The sequence below is a fragment of the Schistocerca cancellata genome, chromosome 6, assembly GCF_023864275.1.
Source record: "Schistocerca cancellata isolate TAMUIC-IGC-003103 chromosome 6, iqSchCanc2.1, whole genome shotgun sequence".
Taxonomy (NCBI): Eukaryota; Metazoa; Arthropoda; class Insecta; order Orthoptera; family Acrididae; genus Schistocerca; species Schistocerca cancellata.
The window spans coordinates 487723213-487742071 of record NC_064631.1 but is presented as its reverse complement, the minus strand read 5'-3'; the positions used below and the strand labels follow the sequence as shown (position 1 = coordinate 487742071).

The 18859-nt window shown below is 37.1% G+C and overlaps 1 protein-coding gene across 1 annotated transcript; it reads right to left on the bottom strand.

The window, feature by feature from the left end:
• Positions 1-4096: 4096 nt before the first annotated feature.
• LOC126191299 (40S ribosomal protein S18) lies at positions 4097-18179 on the bottom strand. The gene is made up of 5 exons (XM_049932127.1): positions 18070-18179; positions 17768-17953; positions 17585-17686; positions 5067-5158; positions 4097-4231 (listed from the first exon to the last, which is right to left on the bottom strand). The coding sequence occupies exons 1-5, from the start codon at positions 18070-18072 to the stop codon at positions 4156-4158; spliced, it is 459 nt and encodes a 152-aa protein (XP_049788084.1). The 5' UTR covers positions 18073-18179; the 3' UTR covers positions 4097-4155.
• Positions 18180-18859: the final 680 nt, after the last annotated feature.

Sequence of the window (18859 nt, the reverse complement as noted above, 5' to 3'; positions counted from 1 at the left end):
AACTTAAATACAGGCAACATGGTCATCAAGAACAGGTAAATCTGTGTGGAGAGTAAATCGGCCTGTTCATAACGTTCCTAACCTCTCCATTTGTAAGCATGCAAGTTCTTTAATTAGGAATAGATCATCACGGCACAGAATTCTACGAAAAGATTTTGAAATGTACTCTTACAATATCCAATTGGTGCAAGAATTAGACCCTCAGGATGCCAAATATGGGCTACAGTTCATTAATGTGACAGAGCCCTTCACTTTTTTTTCTGGCATGGCTCATTTTCACCTGAAAGGTCACATCAATAAGCAAACCAGCCACTACTGTAGTGTAACAAATCCTACAACAGAATCATGAGAACCCCTTCATTTGCCAAAAGTTACTGTATAGGCAGTGACATTAGCTTGAGGAATAATTGGTCCATACTTTGAGGACAATAGCAGGCATGCAGTTGCAGTGAATTCAGAATGTTTTGTGATAATAAATGGTTTTTTGGTGCCTGAATTTCAAAACTTTCCTGGTTGTAACCAAAGAACACTGTTTCCACAAGACGAAAACGAAAACCACTTCACACGTCCAATGTGCCATGAAATTATCCCTGGCAAATTTATCTCCGGGGGCCGGGGAAGACAAATTGGCCCCCACTAAGTCCAGATTTTATCCCCAATGGTTTCTCATATGGGAATATGCCAAATCTAAAGAGTGAGTGAGTGCGCAAGCACCATCTGACTTCTCTGGAGCAATTGAAAGAAATTACCCGCAGCAAAGTGGCGGCCATCCCAGCATCTACATGCCAAGCCATCTTGCAAAATTTTGTTCATCTTTTAATTGAGTCCCACAGGTATGCTGAATTGCACTTTTAAGAAGTAAATTCTTAAAGTGTGTATTTCAATAATGAAGATTGTCAATATGCTTCAACCGTTATTCTATTTCGACACATCCAATGTGTTCAACTCTTGAGACAACGCGCGCGCGCGTCCTTTTTTCCCCCCTAAGGTAAGTCTTTCCGCTCCCGGGATTGGAATGACTCCTTACCCTCTCCCTTAAAACCCAAATCCTTTCGTCTTTCCCTCTCCTTCCCTCTTTCCTGACGAGGCAACCATTGGTTGTGAAAGCTAGAATCTTGTGTGTATGTTTGTGTGTCTATCGACGTGCCAGTGCTTTCGTTTGGTAAGTCAGACAAAAGCGCTGGCAGGTCGATAGACACACAAACATACACACAAAATTCAAGCTCTCGCAACAAACGGTTGCTTCGTCAGGAAAGAGGGAAGGAGAGGGAAAGACGAAAGGATTTGGGTTTTAAGGGAGAGGGTAAGGAGTCATTCCAATCCCGGGAACGGAAAGACTTACCTTAGGGGGAAAAAAGGACAGGTATACACTCGCACACACATATCCATCCGCTTATACACAGACACAAGCAGACATTGTGTCTGTGTATAAGCGGATGGATGTGTGTGTGTGTGTGTGTGTGTGTGTGTGTGTGTGTGTGTGTGTGTGTGTGTGTGTGTGTGTGTGTGTGCGCGCGCGCGCGCGCGTATACCTGTCCTTTTTTCCCCCCTAAGGTAAGTCTTTCCGTTCCCGGGATTGGAATGACTCCTTACACTCTCCCTTAAAACCCACATCCTTTCGTCTTTCCCTCTCCTTCCCTCTTTCCTGACGAAGCAACCGTTTGTTGCGAAAGCTAGAATTTTGTGTGTATGTTTGTGTTTCTATCGACCTGCCAGCACTTATTACTTCGAGCTCTTTGGCTCCCTTTCAAACAACAACTTTGGGCTCAAATTTGTATTACCACGCCACAATTTAAGTTGCACTTAAAGGGTTTATGAAAGTCTTACTCAAAGGCAGAGATTTTTCTGCATACTGGTATCTCCATAAGTTTCATCTGCCAGAAATGAAGCCAAACATAAATCAACTTGAGGAAATTATAAAACTGGCTAGTAATTACTTTCTGCGGGAGAAATTTTTAGTACTGCTGATAGGCACAAGAACAAAATCATCCTAGCTCTGATGATTATTAGCTCATTACTTGGAGATGAAAATATGATTGGTTGGGGAAAGTCAAAACAGTAGGATATATAACTTTAACCCTAGCATGCTGTCTTCCCTTGACAGGTGGTTTCCTTACCTTAGAAACAACTGTCATGTTCGCTGGACCTAACACTGGCAGAGGGTTGTGTAGGTATCATTCAAGGAGTTATGTTCTTAGGTTCTAGACATGCTGAAAAATTAAGTTGGGCTGTTTGCTTAGTCTCAAACTTCACTTTTGGAAGTTGCCTTGATTTTTCCCTGAAAAAAGGCGAGTTCAGTGACAGATGAGTTCTTTCGCAGCTGTATTAGATGCTTTATAATGAACAAAGAAAGGAAATATAAGCTGACAACAATTCTTATGAGATAGAGGTTTCCATGACTAATTCAACAAAACCTTAGTTCATAATGAAAAATGATACATTCTCATTACACGTTTTGCTGATATTTAACAAAAACTGATGTCACAAAACCAAATACGATTGAAAGAACTGGGGTCAGATAATGGATTTAGTGGAAAAAGATTACAGTATCTACGAAGCGGTTACCTGCTTTTTGTTGGCCTGTGCTATCAATCTTATCTAACATTCATTTCATCTGAGTAAGAAGTGACACTGGAACACATCACTTACTCTCCACAATACTTAGAGCAAATCAGCTCTTACAAAACACTGCTTCCTCCTCCCCCCCCCCCCCCCAAGAACAATACACAACTACATTGAATATTGACATCCTGATGACATATGTATGGATATGATTAAAATACCCTGAAAACCTTTAGACACATTCAACTGATGTTCATGATCTGTGAATAAACTTCCAGTAACACTTTGGTTAGAGGAGCAATAGATATTCTTTACTATTAGTACCAAATGCACCCTTTTCATATTAGCCTAGTGCTGCTGCTGTCTTCAAACAAAAGACTAGTTTAATGCAGCTCTCCCTGGTTGTATAGCCTGTGTGTCTGCTGAAACTACTGCAACTCAGCACTTATTATACGCAAACTTTGGTCTCTATGATTACTACACCTAAACTAACTTCTGTACAACCCATCCAATTCCTCAACTTTCTTCTATAGCACCACATTTCAAATGGCCTCTTTCAGTTCTTGTCTGAAATATGTACTGTCTACTGTTCACTTGCATGTAAGGCATAAATAACTTCAGAAAAAACTTTATAACACTTAAATAAATTTAGTGTTGAATGTAATTTATCTTTTCCAGAAACACTTCTTGCTATTTCCAGTCTCCATTTTAAATCCTCTACATCTACCAGTTAAAATCAAACAATGGAAACTCCAGGTTTTGGCAGATGATGCTTGAAGTGATCACTATATCAATTGGAGATCTGCAGATAACAGTATAGCCCCCATTTTGACCAGAACCAAGATTGGAATCTCCCTACATGTTGGTCAGGAGCCTGAAGATGGCCTAATATATTGACAAACCTGGTGGCCAAAAAAATGAGTTTGGGAATTATACAGCTTAAAGGTGTTTGATTTGACATTCTCTCTTCAGATTGGAATGTCAATATAATAAAAATATAGATTGATACTATGCAACATAGCAAACCTAAGTATTTACTTCTCCTTAATATCAATTTCCGAAATCCTCTGGTGTTTCCTCCACTGATTGCTCAATGTATAGTCTGAGTAACAGATACTATAACTGTGAATCACTCCCTTAACTACTGCTTCCCTTTCATGTAAAACTCAACCAGCAGAACTTACAACAAATATATAACGTGCAACAAACAGAGTACACCAACGTATTTGTCCTCATTTACTAGTGTAAATACAAGAACAAACATGTACCATCAAAATGCTGAAAGCATGTACATTAAATGCATCCACACCTTGTCTCAATGTCCTTGCAATGCTGGTATGGATCACTGTTGTATGATTCAAAGAATGAGAAAACTAATATTTCAGCATCGAATACAGCAACATTATCCAATATCTTAGCTCTATCTGAGTTTACAGACCACAACAAGAACCTGCATTAAAATGATTTTTTTCAAAATAAACATTTGCAACAAAAACCTTTAACCAAGCAATGTGGAATTATAATCACACCAACATATTTTGAATTTCTTGTTTATTTGAAAAAGTCAATGTACAGACACCATGAAAGAATAGTTTACTTCTTCTTAGACACACCGACTGTCCTTCCTCTGCGGCCAGTTGTTTTCGTGTGCTGACCACGCACTCTCAAGCTGAAAAACGATTACATCAAATACATTTCACATATAAAACATAGTAATATCTGCCCCTTATGAATAAAAACCAAGTGTTATAAATTATAGCTGAACATTTTCAGTAATGTGGGCTTTCACAAACAAACTGATTAATTTTTGAAGTTTATTATGGGTCATTATGAATAAACCGCTTCAATTCTATTAGTTTTGAAAGATACACTTACACATACAACCCAACGAATATCTTCATTATCTCATTAATGGTATTACATGTTCTTGGTTAAAGTCTAGATCAGTGCCAGTGGTATCCTTGATGGTGGAGGTTCTCTATTGCTCACAGGCTTTGCTTTGTGTAGCCAATTATTCTCATATGGCCAATGACAGGCAAGAAAACAAGCAATGAATTCATAGTGCTGAAATTTATGAAAATTTAAGATATTGTCCAATTTGATATTTCGTGGGTGTAACTAGTAGCAATTTTATTCATACTTTGAGCTATTACTTTTGAAGTGTTGCTACAATCACATCAAAATTTCATATTTCTTTCTGTATGCCTGCTGCTCCCTCTATGGCTGCATACAATGAACAGCTGATACTATTTCCCATCATACCTCATAGCAACTCCTGACAACATTCCTGCACCAAACAAGTAAGTACTACCACTGGCTCTACTCTACCCTTTAACCAATGTTCTTTATTATGATAATTATGACAACATTGGTCTATTATAATTAAAGTACTTCACAAGGCTATATTTTTTCAATAATTCATTCATAGAAATAGGTTACTGAGAAAAAGAAACAAATTCTGAGATTTTCATTTCCCCATCCCTTAAGAAATTTGGATAACTTACCCCCAGTAGTGCCTCATTCCACGATGGGCCCTGATTTTCTTCAGCCTCTCAAGATCTTCTCGGAGCTTGCTGTCCAGGTAACTTGAGGTTAACTACAACAATTAACAATATCTTATACAATGAGGATTTAATTTATGCAAGAGCAAATATAAGTAAACCAATGAGTTTCGCATGAATGACAAAAATACTTTCACCCCATTCACTTTCCTCCATTATTAAATTCAAGAAATAAACTTTCACTATACAGGACAGTAGAGTTGTGATCTCAAAATGTTATATCCCTAGCTCTGATTGACAAGAAGTCAAACAGCCCCTTCTGCTGGGATTTTCTACTAGTCATTGCAATTGAACATATTAACTAAGGAAATCCAGGATGGAATAATCACAATATTATTGAAACAATAGACTGATACCATGTAGCGGAGATGTTAGGTTGCAAACAGGCACAACAAAAACATTGCTAAGCAAGTGAGTTTGCAGCCAAATGCCTTCTAAAAAGTGAGACACACGGGGGTGGAGAGGGGGTGTATCTGGAGAGCCCAGAGTAGCTAGAGCAACAGTCTGAATAACTGACTAATCTGGCCTTCTATTAAACTGACACTACCTTGCTGTATTGTACAATGAAACAGCAAGGCAGGACTACAGGGCAATTTTAGATTTGCTGTGTGGTATAATTACAATTGCACCCTCTTGGACACAATATTCTGGGGGAAAACTGCCCAGTCAGATCTACAAGTAAGGACCACTCAGGAGAATTTATTACAGGAAAAAAAACTGCAATTCTACAGGCTGGAGCATGCGATGCTGGCTCCCTAAATTGAAAGAGAATATAATAATGGAAATCAGCAGGTAGAAGTTGGATATATTGGGAATTAGTGAAATCTGGTAGCACGAAGATCAGGGCTTCTGGTTAGATAAGTACAGGGTTATAAATACAAAATCAAATAGAGGTAATACAGGACTAAATATAATGAGAAAATAGGACTGTAGGTAAGCTTTGATGAACAGCTTCGTGAATGCATTATAATAACCTAGACACACACAAAGCCAACACCTACCCACTAGCACAAGTTTGTACACCAACTAACTACAGATGAAGAAATTGAAAGACTGCATAATAAACATGGAATTATTTAAGATATTAAGGATGAAGAATATTTGACTGCAATATGAGAAATTCTAAAGTATGAAAAGGAGAAAGAAAAGAAAAAATGTAATGGGAGAAAGGAAAGAAGAAGCTGCCTTGTACTATTTTGCTGAGTAATTTTATCACTACCACTTTAATTAAAGATCATGAACAAAGGTTGTGTAAATTGAAGAGACTTGGAGACAACAATGAGTTACGGACTGATTACAGAATGGTAAGAGATTAAAAACCACATTTTAAACTGAAAGACATTTCCAGTGGCAGATGTGGACTGACAAATTATTGGTTATGAAGTGTAAGTTAAAGCTGAAGAAATTCCAGAAAAGCAGAAAATTGTACAGATGGGACTATAGTTAAAACAAGGATTTTTTTAGAGTTTTGAAGAAAGCATTAGGCAATGACAAACTGGGTAAAGAATGTATACAGGTAGCCTTCACAGATAAAACAGTGAAGGCAGGTCAGACACACAAAAAGATAAGGCCCTGCAGAAATTCTTGGATAACACACGTCAGCAAATGAAACAGGTACAGGGGATACAGACATCTACATTACATTAATAGTTGTTCCATGGATCATGAATACGACATTTCTCAATGATGAGGACACACACACACACACACACACACACACGCAATTAGGCAAGCTTTTGGAGCAAGTGGCCCCTCCTTCAGGCACAATTTTTAATTTATTTTTAAATGCTGGTTGGCTATCTGTCAGACTTTTAATGATATTTAGCAAATGACCAAAGATTGTGGCAGCATAATTCACCCCTTTCTGTGACAAAGCCCAATTTAACTCAGAATAGTGAAGATCATCCTTTCTTCTAGTGTCATAGCTACGCACATTGCTATTATTTTTGAATTGGGATGGTTATTACCAAATTTCAGAAGTGGACTTCTCCATTGCAAAGGTACTGTGAATACCCAAAGTTTCTTAAATGTCTGCAAGGTTATCTTGAGTGGGCTCCAGCAATTATTCTGATTACATGCTTTCATGCAATGAATATTTTTTCTCTTTAATGATGAATTACCCCACAACATAATGCAATATGGAAACAGTGAATGCAAATAAGCATAGTACACTAATTTACTGACATTTTATGATCACAATTTGCAATAACTGTAACAACATAAATCACTGAAACTAACCATTTCAGCAGATCAATGTGTTTCTTACAACTCAATTTCTCATCAATGCACACACCCAAAAATTTTGAATTTTCTACCTTAGCAACAGACTTCTGTTCAAAGTCTGTTCATCAGTGGTGTTATGGCATTTACTGTACAGAATTGTATGATGTTTTCCCATAATTTAGTGAGTGCATTTGTGGAGAACCACTTAATTTTCTGAAAGATACTGTTTCCAATTTCCTCAGCTAATTCTTGTTTGTTGCATGTGATTACTATAATTTTATCAGCAGAAAGAATTACCTTTGCATCTTCAGGAATACAGAGCAACAAGTCATTAATATATGGAGTCCACCAGAAAAACGTATACTCTTTGCCTGGCTATCAATATAGTTGTTCGATTTGAGCTATGAGCGTGTTGTTGTAGCTTATGTTTTTTGCAGCAACATATGTTATCATCGACATGTTTGAATTGCATGGAACAATTTGATATTCACAAAGGAAGATCATAAAGCATCCGGCTACTAGTCCTGCTTCATCAGCTCTTGTGTTGGAAACATTTGTTAATTCTTCAGACATCTGCTACACAATGTGCAAATGAAGTGGGGGTTAGCAGTCCAATAGTTTGAAGAATTCTGAAAGCTGCAAAGTGGAAATTAATGACTATGATCCTGACTGCCGAATGCAATTTTGTGAACAGTATCAGCAAATGGTAACTGATGACCAACAATTTGTTATTACTGTAGTGTGGAGTGATGAGGCACAATTTAAACTTAATGGAACTGTGAATCGGCATAACAGTGTTTACTGTGCACCATAAAATCAGCATGTTTACATGGATAAAGCAGTCGATCTAACAGGTTCATGTGTGGTGTGGTCTCGTTTAGGGGCTTAGTAGGACCCTTTTTCTTTGATGTTAATGTCACCAGAGAGGTATACCTGGAAATGTTACGTACATCAATTTTACCAAGTATATGTGTGCTTTATGAAGCTGATGATGTGGTCTACCAAGAGGATGGGGCTCCACCACACCACCTAACCATACAAGCTTTCCTGGATTTTTCTGGAATTTTCTGGGGCACTGGTTTGGACAGAGGGCCCATTGAGTTCTCTCCATGGTCACCAGATCTAACACCCATGGTCTTTTACGTGTGGGGAACTGTGAAAGATTACGTATCTCAACAAGCCATGCACAATGGAGGAACTTCACCAGGAGATTACAGCGACATGTGAAGCAATCCCATTGTAACAGTGACGTAATAGCAGCGACTGCTTGTCATCCTATTATGTGTATAGCCGCCAACAATGAACATTTTGAACAACTTCAGTTGGAAATACCACATAGATAATATAGTGGGGAAGGCGAGCCAAAGGTTGCGTTTCATTGGCAGGAAACTTGGAAGATGCAACAAATCCACTAAAGAGAGAGCTTACACTACACTCGTTCGTCCTCTGTTAGAATATTGCTGCGCGGTGTGGGATCCTTACCAGGTGGGATTGACGGAGGACATCGATAGGGTGCAAAAAAGGGCAGCTCCTTTTGTGTTATCACGTACTAGGGGGGAGAGAGTGGCAGATATGCTATGCAAGTTGGGATGGAAGTCATTAAAGCAAAGACGTTTTTCATCGTGGCAAGATCTATTTACGAAATTTCAGTCACCAACTTTCTCTTCTGAATGCTAAAATATTTTGTTGAGCCCAACCTACATAGGTAGGAATGATCATCAAAATAAAATAAGAGAAATCAGAGCTCGAATAGAGAGGTTTAGGTGTTCGTTTTACCCACACGCTGTTCAGGAGTGGAATGGTAGAGAGATAATATGATTGTGGTTTGATAAACCCCCTGCCAAGCACTTAAATGTGAATTGCAGAGTAATCATGTAGATGTAGATTTTAAGTAACCACGTGCTAAACTGAAGGTTGTACAATATGTGTGATCAATTATTAAATGTAAAATAAACATGTTAGTAATACTTCACATTCCTTAAAGTGTGTACACGTTTTTCTGGTGGACTGTACATTAAAAATAGTACAGGACCCTAGCCTGAACCCTGTGGGACACCATTCTTGATACCTCCCAGTAAGAAGACTGCTGATTTTTGCTGACTATTTGCACTGTTAACTTTAATCTTCTGCATTCTTTCAGTTAAATATGAATTAAACCACTTGTGCACTGTCCCACTCATTCCATAATACTTATCTACAAGAACTTCATGACCCACAGTCAAAAGCCTTTGAGAGATCACAAAATATCCTTATGGGTGATGTTTGGCCATTCAGAGCATTTAATATTTGATCAGTTTAAGCGTGTACAGCATTTTATGTTGAAAATGCCTTTCTGAAAACTGAACTGACATTTTGTTAGTACTTCATTTTTACAGAAGTCTGAAGCTCCTCTTGAATAAATTACTTTTTCAAGAATTTTGAATAAGTCTGTCAGAAGTGAGACTGTATGGCAGTTGTTAGCATCAGAAATATCCCTTTTTTATGGAATGGTTTAACAATGGCAAATTTCAATTTGGAAAAATGCCCTGTTTCAGTGAGCTATTACATATGTGGCTGAGAATCCTACTTGTGAGTTGGGAACAAGCTTTTACTCTGTTGGAAATGGCATCAATGCCATGTGAGCTTTTACTTTTGAGTGAATTTATTTTCCTGACTTTGGTAGCGGATGTGGGTTGAATTGCAATTTTATCAAACTGCATATGTATTGCCACTTCCATTTACAGTCTTGCATTTCCTAATGCACAGCTGGAGCATATTTTCTCTACAACACTTAAAAATAATTATTAAAAATATTTTCTATATTTGTCACCTGAGGTACATGGTACTTCTCTCCATCCAAATATGGTACAAAATGGATGAAGGGTTGTCCTAAGCAATGTGTTTGTATTCATTCAGAATATTATTACAAATTCTCCAGGCATAAAAGGCATTAGAAGATATCATGTTAATTCATCAAAGCTAACCTGGTTCGAATTTTGTATGGGAAAAACTCCTGATACTTTTTCAGAGAAAATATAGACAATTATTTCACCAAAAAAGGTTTTACTTCTTAAACATAGTATTTTACTTATCGTGTTTGACACCATTATTAATATCCCAAGTAAAAAATACTTAATACATGATTTTAGTATCAAAAATTTGTCATTACAGTTTCAGGTATCTCATACCCACCTTATAGCTGGTGTAACATTTTCTCACCTCATTCACACTAGGTTAACAATATTCCAAATTGTTTTAGTTTTATTACCAGATGCGCTAATCTCAGACAAATATACTTCTGGACTTTGTAATTACTTATCTTCATAAAATGCAGTATTTATAATGTTTGACTTTCTGGATCATTGCTCCTAGCTATAAAATACATTTCCCTATTCTGTATACAAGATATTTTTATCCCTTCCGTAAGCCACAAAATTTTAGATGGTTTCTTAGAATTATGTTTGTTTCATTAGGGAAACAGTTTTCATCAAATATACTCACAATGGTATCATGAAACAGGTTAAATTTTAAATTAGCATCTAGTTCCCTGTCACCTCATCCCAGTCTCACTGTTGCAAGCTTTCCCTGAAATTTGCAGTTATATCGTTAATTGAACACTATTTTGGAGGACTGTTTTGCATTACTGTACAGAGCTACGTCATATACTGTAAGTAGCTGTGCATCATGAGCTCACATACCATTTTTAACATTTGAAGTAATTTACAGGGTGTATATGCAGGCAACGAAAAAATTCCTGGATTTTTCCCAGTTAAAAATATACTTTCTCCCAGGTGAACATACACTTTTTCCATGTTACATGACAGTACACTTTTCCTCAGTATTTTAAAACTTGTCAGTCCTTTGAATGGTTATGGTTTTATACACTTGCATAGAATTTTTACAAACTAAACTCAAAGGGGAAAAAACACATTTTGAAAAGATCTTTGATGTGCAGCAACATGACCACTGCATACTTTGTATTACAAAAGTTTAAATTCTAATTCCAAACACCGCATGTTACTTTCTGAAGAATTGAAATCAAGATTGTGATGCACTATGTAAGCCAGTCACAGCTCATGTCACGTGATCTCGCCAGCCGATGACAGCTGATATTCAGAGAATAGGACACATTATGTAATCAGCCAAGAGTAACATCGCTGTTTAAGGAATGCAAACACACAAGTTAATTGTTTGCATTAACAGTGTTGCTACAATAAAAGCAAAGCTCTCACATATTATATTGGTCACTAAGATAAATAAGCTGCAAGAGAAGGTAAGCTTTCACATATAATGTTTATATTTTTTGCACATGCTGCACTTCAAGATATATCACACAAATGTGCCAGTAAAATTTTTAGTAACTACAAATGTCTGATCTTCTGGGCTCAAAATTCTTCTAAATGGACGTTCTCAAAGAGTTAATTTTTAAAGGAAAGTCAAACGCTCTGCAATTTAAGAAATTCATCTTACATTCTTGCACATAGTTTATCTTCCATAAAATGAAATTTGCTTTGAAATTAACACTTTTCAAACCACCATTAACATTTTCCCACGACCAGTTAAAAATACATTTGTTTCAGCAGTTGCCAGAGAGCACCAGATAACAGGCGCCACCGCACTTGCGCAGCTATGACAACAACTGCCCTGTATGTTTGTACATGTAAAAAATTAAACGATCTTGCATTATGTCATAAAAGAAACAAGACATCAGAGCTTACTCCAAGAGCATGAGAATGCCGAGAACCGTGGTAAAACTCAATTCAGCTTAAAGTGCACATTCGCATGTCCAGATTGAAATGTAAATTTTCTTGGAGTACCAGTATTGTATTATATTATCTCATGCTTGGTTCTTTATTAAGGCATAATGCCATATGAGCACTTGAAATGCAGTGAACAGTTGGAACTAGCCAATAGTGTGGAATTAAACACTTCATATCAAACAAATTTACTGCCTCAGAGGAAAAGAGTAATAAAAGCCAAATTCTTTACCAAACAGACAAAAATAAACATTATTCTGCAAGGTGGTTAATGCTTGTCTGTTAGAGGCGGAAATAAAATAAAATCTGAAGCCGACATTTTAGCCTTCCATAATTATGTGTGTGTATTTTAATTTTCATTTGACGTGAGAGCAATAAACAAAGGAGAAACAGCAAAATCACTAAATGTAAACACGGGTCACATGGAGACTAGCCAACTCCCGACCAACACAGACTAATGTGTGCATCAGCCCCAGATCTACGATATTTTCAAACCGAGACAGTACTAGACAGTGACCCTCCCTTGAGCATTTGATGTAGGATGCAACACTTTTTAAAATCCACTTTTCAAAAAATTTTCATTTTGTGGTGCACACCTTTCTGAAGAGTCTGATACATAAAACGTGTGTTTGAGGAAATATAAGACATGTGTTATTTGGTATTAAGTGTGCCAAAGTGCAGTGCCACATCGCTTCACACAAGTCTATCGCACATCTATTTTGCTCTATGGAATTAAAACATGTATATTTTGTAATGGATGCCATCGACCTATGTTCAAGACAGTGGAAACTAAAACGTGCCTCTCCTGCTCCCAGTCAGCCGATTTCACATCCTGCCCTCTAAACTCAATACTAGATGGGATTATTTGTAACCAGGAGAACAAGAACTCTTCAGAAAATTTGCATTCTGTTGCCTATTAGCTAGTAATTTGTTTTGTATGACTTAAGATTAAACATAGGATACATAAAACCAGTTAAGACAAGAGACAAGCAAGGCAGTACATATTTCTTTAATGTGTACGTCCTGGCATTTTTTCTCTCTAATCTTGCTACAGCTTTCATGGCCTGTTTTCCCTTCTGCGAAAGAATCTATTACCTCATCAAAGTTGCTTCATGAAAAAACGAAATATCATCTAATACTGACAAACCGTTGATACAAATAGTACCCAAGACTGGTGTGGTTTCTCGATCTGATAACATGTGTTTTGTCACTGCCTGCCAGATAAAATTAAAGACCTATCTAATATTGCAGCAACTGTAACACACCAAATAAATGAGTTTTCGCACAAATGGTCATTATTATAACACGAGAGAATGTATTTCACGAAGTACCAATATCAAATGCCTATTAGGCCTACTACAAGCAAAAAGTTTTATGTTAGAAAATAGTTTCACATTTCATTCATATGCTAGGTGCTTCTTAAGAAGCAGATCGAATAGTCGTACAAAATTTTTATATAAATATGGAATAGTCATTTTTCCACAATCTGTGTGATGTCCCCATTTCTTCTCCTTTATTGTTCTAACAATCTTGTCACCACTAATTCTGTAGCTATTCCTGCCAGTGTCAAAACTTATTTTCCAGTTAACTTCACTAACCCTGCCAATCACCAGTTTAGTTATCCCACATTTATTCTCCAGTCAGGCATTATTACATGTCCGTACAACACATTTTCCACACTATTTTCAGTATAGAACTTAAAGGGCTGCTAGCCAGGGACTGTACAAATGGCCCTTACTAGTGTAGCAGTCTGGCCAAAAATTTGTCAAAATTTCATTTTCTTGGATACACAAAAGATAACACGTAACCTTTCTTACCTGTTATTCCTGTTAGTCATTTATGTCCACTCTGTCTGAATCTATGGACTTCACTATTAATTATAACAATGCTTATCATTCACAAACTCAGTCACCCACAAACAGCGATTTGCATTCGAGAGTTTGGCTTTATTCAGTTCAGCTCTGCCCCCTTTTGTCTGCAAGAAAGTTTATTTCTCAATATGTTGGGGATTCCCCTGGCAGAGGCACTATGCACACATACAAAAGTCAACTTATGATTCATTCAGAAATCAACTCAGAATGAGATCAAAAATATTCAAAAACCAACAGCGATGCATTTCAAAATTATAAGAATAATTGATAGACCAATGTGGGCTGGGTGCTAGGTGCTTTGTGAAAAAAGGTTTTTCCTCAATAACATGAATTTGGCCCCCTGCTGAAATTGCAGCCTGGGACAGATACCCTGGTTTGCCCCTGGTTCTACAGCTGTGTAGTCCACACTGGGGAAGGCAACATCGAAAGTCTTTATGACTAGGAAGTGAAAAGTGTGAATAACTCAAAACTTCAAAAAAATGGTCTCATCAAGATTTATCATGACTGCTTTTCTGCTATAACTATAGAATCAAACTGGTTAACTTCACAATTTAATCATGTGTTACCTAAGCACTGGAGATCACGTTAGTAAAATCACTGCATAACAGCTGCAGCAGACACTGTACAAATAACCTGCAGGTTCTACACCACTGCCACATTGTGTAAATTTTGAACTTCACAGCAGTCTTCCTGGCTCTTTAAACAGATTCACATTGCTGAGAATGATTAGTACGTCTATTGTGTAATGATGTGCTAGTTTAATTCTGGTTCAAGGTATAGCATACTGTGGTGTTACAATAGTTTGCTGTTAATGTGGAACATTTGCGTATACATGAAAAATTTTATAAATGTGTTGGTATGGTCCTTGGTAGTTTGACCACTGCTGATTCATTTTAAAGTGAGAAAATCAGCATTCATCGCCATAGGGGCCACATCCAATAGCTGTGCAACAGCAGCCATGGGCGAGTTGCTTCACAGGTTCAGAAATCTAGCAAGGCCTTTACACATGGTCCCAGCTTATAATACTTTGTGAAGTGTCAGGGCAACACTAGAGGAGATACCTTTCAGGATCGTAAGCTTATATTTACTTCAAACTATTTTTTTTCCTTAACTTGCAGTAGATCTTTACAACTACACTGCCAGCCAGATACTGCTGATGGGATTGCTTGTGGTAAAATTTTTATGACAGAACCCAAAAAATTACTTTTTAAATGCGTATTCCTAAAATTATTATAGCCACAAAAAGAAACTATTCTTTATATTGTATTTCTTATTCCAATCAACTTCTATAAAAAGAGTTTGGATCTGCAGAACTGGTAGCAGTAGAGGTCTAAAAAACAAAGATTTACTTGCAATTTCTCTCACCAAAGCTCATTTCCTGTCTTCAGGACTTTTGATGTCTGCCACAGCGAATTCTAACTGTAGAACATAAGAGGTCAGATTTAATTTGAGTGAAGAATAAGCGCCCATTTTCAATGTACTTCCACATTATACTTTTACTGTGGCTTTGTATACTAGCAAATTCGTTATTTTTGGTGGTTTAGAATAGTCTTTTTGATGAAAATGATTTAAAAGAGCTTGCAGATGACTACTTTTATAAAAGTGGGCCAAAAATAGCCACTTTTGGCATTTTGAGGAAAATTCAACTGTCCCCTATTTGTTAACTGAAAAGCAGTAAAATTTTATATGCTAAGACCTATCAGTAAGTTATTACATGCAAAGTTTTACATTTTCCCCAGTTACTTACAAAGATATAAAATGCAAAACTTTACATTTTTAGAGTAATTTTCAGCCAACTGCTTCATATCTTTATGCAGGCCAGCCAGAAAATAAAGTTATACTCAATGTCCAAGTTTTGTTTCTTTCAAGAAAATATTTCCAAAATGTATCTCAAAAGTTGGTGAAAACTCATGGGTCCACTGCTGACAGCTGCACTGTGGGGTCCAACAAATGACGATCTCCATAAGGATTAAAATAATGTTCGTGACACTGACACTGATAATATATGAGAATGTTAACACAAATTTTTGTGTGAAATGAAACAACTTGACATGGGATGGCCCAGCGATACAAATGTGTGTAACTCTGCACATCTGTTTTGGTCCACGAAGTCATCACAATGGACACCCCTGTTACCAATATACACAATGTGGCAACCACAAAGTCACTGAAAACACCCATGAAGAAAAATGTAAACCATGCGAAATATTCCACTTCAGCAATAAAAATTAATGGGGTGCAAAGTAGGGGGTCTTTGGCACGGAGAAGCTAAATATATAGTCAGAATGTCACCATTCTAAAATAACGAAAAATTACAAACACGAAAGCCTCGAATAAACTGAACCAATAACCACAAAAACACCTGGAATCTAACATTTCATTTCGCCTATTCAAAGGGGAATGAAACGAAGTATGTCTTCCTGTCTCCCCCCCCCCCCCCCCACACACACACACACTGAAATAACCATTACCTACACCCACACAAACATTGCCACATACACTTGTCCCTGGTTTGAGAAGCGAAGACTTGGCTCAATGTAATAACTTATGCACTTTCTGCCAAGTGACCATGTAAGCGGAGAACTATCCAGAGTATATATAGGCCATGTTGTTGCCCACAACAGCAACCAACCAATGACTTCACATCCATAGATGGTACTGAACAGAGAAAAAAATAACTTTCAAACCATTAACAAATTGACAAGCTAACTGTTTCAAAACCAAAAATAAATCAGTAGCCAATAATGACACTGAAATCAACTGCCAAGGCAGAAGAATCTAACTCCCACAACATCACATCACACAGCACTATGATCAATGCTACAATACTGTCCAACAATTTAGAAACGAGCAACACACTAGAATGCACCACCATTTACTCCAACTCACACTTTGCAAAAAATTTCTAACACACTGCCTCTCAATGACATACAACACAACTCTTACATCAAGGGTCAAAACAGATGGATAGAACTGGACCCTCTCACTAACCCCATGGTCCCATAGTTAATTTCATATATACACAAAACTTGCCGTTAACTTTTTGGTACTGTCACAAATCCAAAACCTTTCAAAACCAAAACTAAATCGTGTTCAACATCTTAGTGCTAGTTACAGTATTAATGACTAAGAGCAGAAGCATGCAATGGAGATTAAGTCAGTGCTGCAAATTTATACGTGAACACCTAACTGCATCATGAGATTTGTGGAGTCCATATCTTAAGACTACAAGATATTGTCTTTTGTAAATTATGGATAAGGGCATATGCTTTATAATAAAATTTTTCTGGTGTTACTAATGCATCAGGGGAATTTCAACACTTAATTGTACAGAACCCCTTTCCTGAACTCAAAAATCTACCAAAGTTCAGACTTTTGAAAATTACCAGCTCTGAAATATTAGCGGAAGTCGTCCTGGTGTATTAAATCGTACGTATTTTACTGATGGAAGTAACTGTGGGGTAAAACCTGTACAGAGGTCAAAGCTCGGCCGCAGTAAACAAATTTGAAGGATACAATTACTCAACCATCATGCTCACATTTACCTAATATTCCACCAAGAACAGTGTGCAAGACCCATCAATGTGAAACAATTTGCCATTTTCACTGTCAAACAACTATAATAACAAACCTGAGAGTATTTTCCATCGACAATGTCCTTCTGCCTATTAAGAAACCAGTCTGGAATTTTATACTGGCGAGGATTGCTCATAATAGTCACAATCTTCTCCACCTGAAAGAAGCAATACGACGTAAGTTTACCCATTTTTCATCATATGGCGAAGTAAATCGCTCAAACAATTCACATACGTACCTCCTCTTCAGTGCATTCACCGGCTCTCTTGTCCAAGTCAATATTAGCCTTCTTCAAAACTATATTAGCATAACGTCGACCGACTCCTTTAATTGCTGTCATTGCGAACATAACTTTCCGCTTTCCGTCAATATTCGTGCCCATGACACGAAGAATGTGTTGGAATTTCTCTGGTATCACGAGAGACTGAGAAGAACAATAACCATATTAAAACACTGTAGGAATACATATTTCTTCCACAATCTCAACAAAACTCTACTCTAAGATGAGATGAATAAATTTGCAACAGATTACTAGCTTACCATTTTGCAAACGCTCTCCTCTGCCTAACGTGGCCTGCTAGAAAATGAACGCCAAAGAAGTTAGTTGCGATAGCGGTGCAGCATGTCAAAACGAAGAGATCAAATCGTAAAGATAACTTACCCCATAAAGTCGCAGACATTACAATTCATTTACAATAAAACCAAAGAAACCGATTTGTATACAGTGACAATAAAAACATATTATAAACAACGGAAAGGTACGTATATAGAATAACTTCGGGTAATTTACTTCGAAGGTTAAAAAGGAAATATCTAGCTGATAGAGAAACAATAACTCTCTATTGACTTTTGAATTGAATTCATTTGATCCTGTAAGATTACATTGTGTACAGTAAATGTACGTGTAATATAGGACATGTTAAAGTATTAACATTCTTTATCACTTATTTTTCTACACCTTTAGCTTACATTTTTACATCACTGATAATGAGCAACAATATATACAAATTTAATGGCATAAGTATTCTGCAACACTGTAAAACTCTTTTTCAATGAGATAGTCTTTAAGTTTCTTTGGAAAGTCATTGTGAAGTACACTATCTTGCAGGTTTTTGGGCAGACTTCTTAGTAGTCTGATACCAGAGTACTGGGGTCCTTTTTCTAGCATTGCCAGTCGGTGGGGTATGCTCCGTACTTCATTCTTCTTTCTTGTATTGTGGATGTGTACACTAGCATTTGTAGTCCAGTCCTCACTACCTTTTGTGATGTACATTATTGTTTTGTATGTATACAACGATGAAAAAGTTAAGATACCTAAATTCTTGAAACA

Coding starts and splice junctions, on each gene's coding strand:
- LOC126191299 (XM_049932127.1), bottom strand. Junction 5,159..17,584: donor TCGATGGAAAATACTCTCAG/GTTTGTTATTAT, acceptor TAATTGTTGTAG/TTAACCTCAAGTTACCTGGA. Junction 4,232..5,066: donor GGAATGAGGCACTACTGGGG/GTAAGTTATCCA, acceptor ATCGTTTTTCAG/CTTGAGAGTGCGTGGTCAGC.